This window comes from Fulmarus glacialis, unplaced genomic scaffold (genome assembly GCF_000690835.1).
Source record: "Fulmarus glacialis isolate BGI_N327 unplaced genomic scaffold, ASM69083v1 scaffold5672, whole genome shotgun sequence".
NCBI lineage: Eukaryota > Metazoa > Chordata > Aves > Procellariiformes > Procellariidae > Fulmarus > Fulmarus glacialis.
In genome coordinates this window covers 380-8,499 of record NW_009197042.1, presented here as the reverse complement: position 1 = coordinate 8,499, position 8,120 = coordinate 380, and the positions used below count along the sequence as shown (strand labels likewise).

General features: G+C 40.0%; 1 protein-coding gene across 1 annotated transcript; it reads right to left on the bottom strand.

Moving 5' to 3' along the window:
- Positions 1-1,556: 1,556 nt before the first annotated feature.
- Positions 1,557-6,756, bottom strand: LOC104072803 (chloride channel CLIC-like protein 1). The gene is made up of 6 exons (XM_009572383.1): positions 6,514-6,756; positions 4,682-4,775; positions 3,434-3,531; positions 3,205-3,351; positions 2,316-2,609; positions 1,557-1,781 (listed from the first exon to the last, which is right to left on the bottom strand). The coding sequence occupies exons 1-6, from the start codon at positions 6,754-6,756 to the stop codon at positions 1,557-1,559; spliced, it is 1,101 nt and encodes a 366-aa protein (XP_009570678.1).
- Positions 6,757-8,120: the final 1,364 nt, after the last annotated feature.

The window sequence follows — 8,120 nt, the reverse complement described above, 5'->3', positions numbered from 1 at the left end:
AAAAAAAAAAAAAAAAAAAAAAAAAAAAAAAAAAAAAAAAAAAAATTAAAAAATCAAACCCTAGTTTTAATTCTGTTTAATACAAAACCAGTCTTTTCAAGACATGCTGGGGTTTTTTGGTAATGTTTAGTTAAATGTTTCCTGTATTACTCGGCGCAGTTTTACAATCAGAAGAATTTTTCAAGAAGATACACTTGTTTTTAAGTAACAGCTGCCAATGCTGTTCTATGGATTGTGTGGTACGTGCCCACCACCAGTAGCGGTTCACATGCCAGGGAATCACAGGGGTGGTAGGTACTTGGCATGAACTACCACGGACGTCAGGTAATTCCTACAGTAGCTGAATTTGAAATGTTGCAAACAGTAAATGTATGTATGCTGCTTGTTACCTCACCTCAACTACTTCTCTTGGTAAGGATGTGCTATGCTGGGATAGTTCTTGGGAACAACGGTTCTAACTTAGTCTTCCCCTCGGTAGAATACCTGCACTGAGGTAGTTCTTGGGAACTCCAAGGGCTATATGTTGTTTTAAGTGTAGGTATCTTGAGTTAGAAGCCACTGATTTTAGCACCAAAGGTGGCAAACTGTTCACTTCAGGTTTTTATCAATGAAGTGATGTAAGTTTTTCATTGAAGTATTATAGCCCTAGAGAAGAATCTACAGTTAATTTAATTTTAGCTTCAGAGTAAAACGGCATTTTAAGAATAGTTAAACAGACACAGGCTCCACATAATTAAACTATTTTACAGTTGCTGAAACTTTTACAAACATTCTCTTGCGGCTTTTTTAGCACTGGAAATTGATTTCTACTGAAACTGAAACTGTCCTCCTTCTACTTTTAAGGAGAAATGACAAAATATTCTTCCAAAACCATGTGTTACCATCAGTTTATTGTGCTGATCTTCAGTACTTTTACTTAGTGCTTCCTATTGCCTGTTCAGCTTTGAATTGCCCTAAAAAACCATCTGATACAACATCAACTTCTCACTCTTCCGCAAATTATTAAACTAGAAGCAAATCATCAAGCTATCCTAAAACTGAGCTGACAAGCAGGAATCCTTACTTAAGAGTGATTTTAAAGAATATAAACCAAAGACAGTCCTGAGACTTCTAGTTGAGCTGCAGTTAGTCTTATGTGAATTATATGAACATCAGCAACTTTTTCAGGCTGTTTGACAGCTACCTGGTTAGGCTTGTGTTTGCTAGATCACAGAGCGTCAGTGCTTTCCCACCAGAGTATCTAGTTTTACTCAAAGCTTATTACACAAACTTGATTTGAAACAAGCAGCAGCACCCACAAGCCTGTTTTCTTGCCCAATTAAAGTTGTATTATCTTACTTAACACATATATTGCAAATTCCAGAAGTAGTACATATACTCAGTCTCTCGGTTTTTAAAGCCCCACCTTACAGTTACGCGTACTAATGCTCTGACCAAAGATGAGTTCCCATCAGCTTGCTGATGTTCTCTTTTGTACATTTGAGAACTAGAGCAGAACTAGCAAGGACGTGACAACTAAAGATTAGACAAAACTTACAGCTGAGCTCGAGGCTTCCTTAGTCTCCTTCCTGCGCGTCACGTGAACTGCTCTTCTTCTCTTCACACGGTTCCATTGCAGGACTTTTCCCTTCTAGGTTTTTATTAGGATCACAGTTTTCTCCAGTCTCTTGCTCTGCTTTGCCTGTCTCCTGTTTCTGCTGCTCAAGTACACGTTCTTCAGTAAGGTTTTCAGCTGTGATAGTTTCTAGTCTACAAACTTCAGACTCAGTGTGCAATCTATTCTGTAAAAATTAATAATAAGCTATTAATCAAGCAATCCAAAGCGATGGCATCTATTGCTTCAGGTGCATCTCAGCTCAAGGGGCAGAAGTCCCCCAAAGCATGACCGGTATTTTTTTTTCCCCCGGGGAAACAGTACATGTAAATAAGCACAATCTAGAGTATAAGTCTGTTTTTAATTTTCTATAGTTTACAGAAAAGTCAGCACTGCTTTTTTCCCCCACTTTTCCTCTACGGGTAATCATTATTGCCCAGGCTGACAAAAGTACTGATCTCTCAAAACAGAAGTTATTTAAGTCTTTACTATAACGAGTTTTAATTCAGTAGCGTCCTGCCACAGTTAGCCATTGCACAGTATTTTTCCAGAACAAAACATGCCCAAAATACCCCTACCAAACTGGCCTATAGGGGAACAGGTACTTAACTCCTCTCTCCCCAAGATTTGGGTTAAGCTGCTTGTTTAAACATGTTCTAGCAGATGACATTGAAATCTATTAAATTTAATCCCAGCTCAAAGAGCACCAGGACTAACATACACCCGGTTCTGGTTTGTGAGGCTCTTCTACTTGCGTATCTGGCTCATTGCTTGTATGCACGATGTCAGGACTTCTGCTGCCATTTCCTGGTCTCACAGGAGCATCTCCTCTGTCATAAGGTCCTCTATAAACATAAGGAAGCTTCTGCGAATAATAGCCGTCTGATTTACTCCCATCATATTGCCCAAAGTCTATTTTCTCCTGTTGACTGTCAGGTGGAGGAAGGCTTTTCTTCTGAAAAGATGTTAAGTATCTTAACATAGACACTGATGATCCTGCACCATAGCAGAAAGCCTGGGGAGGGGGGGAGAACAAAACACCAAATATTTGTAGCCTATGGTTTTCACACAGAATTCAAAGTCACATATCTGAAAAACACTGAAAGAAAAGCTCAGGTGAGCAGAACGGCTACAATAAAATTCAAGCTTTCTGCAGTCTGACCACACTGCAGGAACTGCCTGACTGGATGTAGTTCATCTGTGGTGCTACAGTAAAGATGTTGAAGGCTCTAACTCAATGCTTTCATGCACAAAATGCCAATTACATGCATCGCTGTGTAATGACACAAAGAAGAAATGGGAACTAAGCTGCAATAAACTGTCATAGAGTTTTTAAGATTTTAAGCAGTTTAATGCTATTTTATCCCACTTGGGGAGTGGGGGAGAGATGCGCTTTAAATACACACTTACCTATTTTAATTGCTAAACCAACTACTATAAAGATTTTGTCAAGAAAAAATTCCCTTGTAGAAATAATTTAATCTGTGCTAAGAAATCTGTGCAGTAGTACAAATAGGAAATAAATAATATAATAGAAAATAATACTTAAGTAAGTTTAATATATAAAAAATAAAACTGAGCTTTTAAATGTAAGATAAACGTATACAAACCAGGACAGCCAGAGCCATCATAATTAGCACTGGAACCTGCAGAATAAACGGTATCTCCTTCATAAGCGCTTTGATGAATTCACCAATACCTTGTCCTACGTGCTTCAAAGGCTCAGTTACAAAGTTGGTGAAAGTAATCGCCAATGCCTAGAAAAATACAAATAGAAAAATAGTGTTGTCACTGATTGCAAACATAAACATCAACAACCTCTTTAGGCCTGGCACATACCTTTGTCGGTGGAACCAGCAAAACAGGATTTATTAATAGAGTTTCATAGTACTTCTGACAGGGATCGTCCTGAAATGTCCATTTACTTCTGAGCCATTCTGTAGTCAAAGCAGAGACACATTTTTACTACTTTTTAAAAATATATTTTATGACACAGTTGTAATACAGAAAGTAGCATTTCGATCACAGATGGAAGAGAACTCTTCTAGATACGGCTCAAAGCTCAGATTTATTTTTAAAAATCTGAGATTAGCTTGGCAGTGTAGTTTATCCAGTCATGGGGATGCACGAAGGAGAGGGAAGGCTGGAAAGAAAGAGAAGAAACTGAGGTTTCCCCATGTTTAGTCAAGAAAGTTCTCTTGATTAGATGAGCTTAGTCCCTAGAAGCCTCAGAAGAAAAATAAGTCTTGTCTGTGGGAACTATTATCTAGCACATTTTGTCCACAGCTACCAAAACAGAAGCAATTCTGAGTGTTGTTACTCATCTGCCAGGCTGCAAGTAGATGAAAAATGTGTATTTTGCTTGCTAGATTTCAAGAGACTATTTTAGCTATAAGCAGAAAGTCTTACTCCTTAAGGGGACTTCTAAGATATAAACAAGTAATTTATGACATCAGTGTTTCTGTAGTTTTATTTTAGTGCAGTCAGAACATAAACCACTAAAATTTGACATAAACACAGCAATCTAAAGGGAATAAATTCTAAAGGGAAGACCACAACAAACACTCATTAAGAGCTGCCATCATTAATCTACCTGCTATAGCATTGGATAACAAGTAACGGCTAATAAAAAAATTCAGCTTTCTCTGTAAAATAGAAACACTAGAGTAAGCAGTTACAGATCTAATTTCTGAAGTCCATTGTACTCGCAGGCCTGGAAGATGAAAAAAAATCTTCTTCTTGAATTCTGCCCTCCTATCTTCAATAAATGGCACTGAATGGTACCGGGGGAGGGGAGTCGGGGAAACACTCACGGGGCAAGTTATAAGGAAAAACACCACGTAGAAGTAACAGCATGACATGCTCTAAGCACAGTTTTGTGATCAGCTCTCCTACAAAGGCCTAGAAAAGAAAGTTGTGGAATGGAAAAATGGTAAAACCACATAATCATGTATTGCTGAAGAAGATTCAATGAAGAATCTTCTCACTTCGCACTATTCATGAAGAAATTAAGAGTATTCTTGGATACTATTACTGAGTATTTTGTGATCTTAAATACTATTACAAAATAACGAAACAAGTATTTACCAATAAGACTTTCCCCCCAGTCCAACTTCTCAGCACAGACGTTATCAAACTGCCCCATTTTTGCAATTTCTGCTTGATGCTGCGCAAAGGCCAGCTGCAGGAGAATAAGAATTACTTGTAAAACATAAAAGAAGCTGGTGCTGGGCACAGAACACCTGCATCCATGCAGCACTGCACCTGAGCTAACGGTGTTTGCTCTTAGCAGGTTTGGAATAATTACCTGGGTAAATCTGTATTAAGAAAAGTTTGCTACCTAATAACAGAGTTAAATTCTAAGTACTTCCTGGGAATGGATAAAAACTACCAAGATGGTTACCTCTGAGTTATTTTCCAAATGGAGTCTGAATTACTAAAAGAGCAAACTTCAATAATCAAAGATGTAAGTTCAGGGCAAAAGTAATTTGGTATCTTGTTTCCTTAAAATGTTTCTGGATTAAAAACAGACACAGCTGCCATGCAATTACTAATTAAAACATCAGGACATTCTCTTTTATTTTTTAAATAATTCCCATTAACAAATACCTGTATTCATTATAATTTTGCCTTACAGTTTGTAACTGATAATCAAATAGAAAAAATTAAGTCAAATCATCTGTTGAAAAGCTCTTTGACATTCTTCACTGATTCAATCTAAGTCCTCCGCATGGCAGTCCACTCGTCTTCAAGAGGCATCCTACTCTCTGGCACTCCGCTATTTCTGGATGTCCTGGTTTCAGCTGGGATAGAGTTAATTTTCTTCCTAGTAGCTGGCATAGTGCTGTGTTTTGGATTTAGTATGAGAATAATGTTGATACCACACTGATGTTTTAGTTGTTGCTAAGCAGTGTTTATACTAAGTCAAGGGCTTTTCAGCTTCCCATGCTCTGCCAGGTGCACAAGAAGCTGGGAGGGGGCACAGCCAGGACAGCTGACCCCAACTGGCCAAAGGGATATTCCATACCATATGATGTCACACTCAGTATATAAACTGGTGGGAGTTGGCCAGGGGGCAGCGATTGCTGCTCAGGGACTGGCTGGGGGGGGGGGGGGCAGTTGCATCACTTGTTTTTCCTAGGTTTTGTTCCTCTCTCTCATTGTTTTACTTTTCATTACATTTTAAAATAATAATAACAACAACAACAATAACTATTATTATTATTTTATTTCCATTATTAAACTGTTCTTATTTCAACCCACAAGTTTTCTTACTTTTGCTCTTCTGATTCTCTCCCCCATCCCACCGGGGCGGGGAGGGTGAGCGAGCGGCTGTGTGGTGCTTAGTTGCCCACTGGGGTTCAACCACAACACTGGGTCTGACAAGCTGCAGTTAAATTCTGATGACAAGATGTGAGGACTGAGATTTTGTGGTTGGGCTATGATCTAGCAGCATAAATTCCTTCTCATTAAAACCAGTACCATTGTACCATTGTACAGTCAGCTACTCTGTCACCATTAATGAAGCATTTATCTCTGGTCTATCGCACGTTAAATACAGTTTCAGCCAGGGAATCCTTAGAAAGAAAAAAAACCGCACAATATATTTTTGTAAGACTTTTCTACCAAGCTGCTTTAGACAGAGTTCACGTCTCCCTTGCCCATGCAGTGAAAACACAGTTCTACTGCTTTACGAATTCTGTGCACCTTTGCGGCAGGATAAAAGTTGGCAGGGTTTCTTTTGTTGTTCTTTAAGCCTAATGCACCTGTCAACACGCAAAGTAAAACGTTCATCCCTTTATTATTTTGCAGTCAATTATTGCTTTATATAAACTAAGTAAAGGAACTAAATAACCTTAGCTCCCTCATAACTGTAAAATTTGAAGCCTAAAAGCCATTAAGATTTCAGAACAACTTACCTTATACAAGTAAAGCCAATTCCATGCAAAACTGATGAGAAAACTTATCAATAAAACACGTTTTAGCTGAACAAACCAATGAATATGTGTCCAGAGCTCTGTAGCTATTACAATTACAACGCACACTAAGCACAAGAGGATCTGAAAAAGAAAACAGGAAAAAATTATGATCCAGATTTGGAATTTTCCAAGCTTGCTGCCAGTACTCATGAAGGAACTTCCAACTTTTGTTTTTACTAGCATCATTTACACAGAACAGTTGAGAAAATTTGTCCTTGCTTTCACAGCATATCTGCAGCAGTACAAGGCAGAAAAGTTTCATGGTATTACTAGGAGTCATTCCTATCACAGCCTTACATTGCAGTTGCTCATTTCTTTCTTGTGATATTTAGCTTCCTTACGGTATTTATCACGCTACCTACCATACTTTAAATTACAAAATTGACGTTAATTCAGTGCTTGAGTAGTATGTGCCTGGTATGAACCACAGAACCACTGCTGCCAACTCCTGCAGTTTGGTTAAGAGACAAAGTTACAGTCTGGCTAACAACAGCAAGACTTCAGGCACTTTACAGCCTCCTTCCATCCAAGGACCCCTAACAGCAACGTTATGCTACTGACAGCTTGCTTTTTTCATTTGGCTTTCATGGACCCCTCAAAACTAGACAGGCTACTTTCAAGATCACATTAGCATAAAACGTTAGCATATTCTGAATTGTAAAGATTTATTCAGAGAGCTTCAGCTTATCTGACTGGATAAGCTTCAGCCAACTGAAGTGCGGCTATCGATGGCTACAGGCTGTTCAGAAGGGACAGGCGGGGAAGGAGGGGTTGCCCTCTACATCAAGAAATGGATAGAGTGTGAAGAGCTGTCTCTGAAGAATAGCCATGAGCAGATTGAATGCTTATGGGTAAGAATCAGAGACCGAGGCAACACAGGCAACCCCGTGGTTAGTGTCTACTACAGGCCGCCCAACCAAAGGGAGCCTATTGACGAAGCCGCCTTACTCCAGCTAAAGGAGTCGCGCTCGCAGGCTCTTGTCCCGCTGGGGGACTTCAACCACCCCGACATCTGCTGGAAAAGTAGCACGGCAAGCTGTAGGCAATCCAGGAGACTCCTGGAATGCATTGAGGATAACTTCTTAAGCCAGAGGGGATGCCCTACCAGAGGGGATGCGATATGGGACCTGTTGGTCACAACACAAGTGAGCTAATCGGTGACATCAAGACTGGAGGCAGCCTGGGCTGCAGTGATCACGCACTGGTGGAGTTGGCAGTCCTGCGAGAAATGGGTCAGGCGAAGAGTAAAGCCAAGACCCTGAATTCTAGGCAAGCAAACTTCCAGCTGTTCAAGGAGTTAGTCAATAGGACCCCCTGGGAAACTGCCCTCAGGGACAAGGGAGCAGAACAGAGATGGCAGATCTTTAAGGACACCTTCCATAGAGAGCAAGAGCTCTCGATCCCCAGGTGAAAGAAATCAGAAAAGGAAGGCAAGAGACCAGCATGGATGAGTCGAGACCTGCTGGTCAAACTAAAGGGCAAGAAGGAAATGCACAGGCGGTGGAAGCAGGGACAGGTATCCTGGGAAGAGTACAGGGACGCTGCCT

What these genes read in the sequence shown, in the direction of transcription:
- LOC104072803 (XM_009572383.1), bottom strand. Translation starts at nt 6,756, where the DNA reads ATGCTAGTAAAAACAAAAGTTGGAAGTTCCTTCATGAGTACTGGCAGC. An exon ending in CTGGGGGGAAAGTCTTATTG is followed by an intron (nt 3,532 to 4,681) that starts GTAAATACTTGT and finishes CTTTGACTACAG; the next exon opens with AATGGCTCAGAAGTAAATGG. An exon ending in TGATGGCTCTGGCTGTCCTG is followed by an intron (nt 2,610 to 3,204) that starts GTTTGTATACGT and finishes CCCCCTCCCCAG; the next exon opens with GCTTTCTGCTATGGTGCAGG.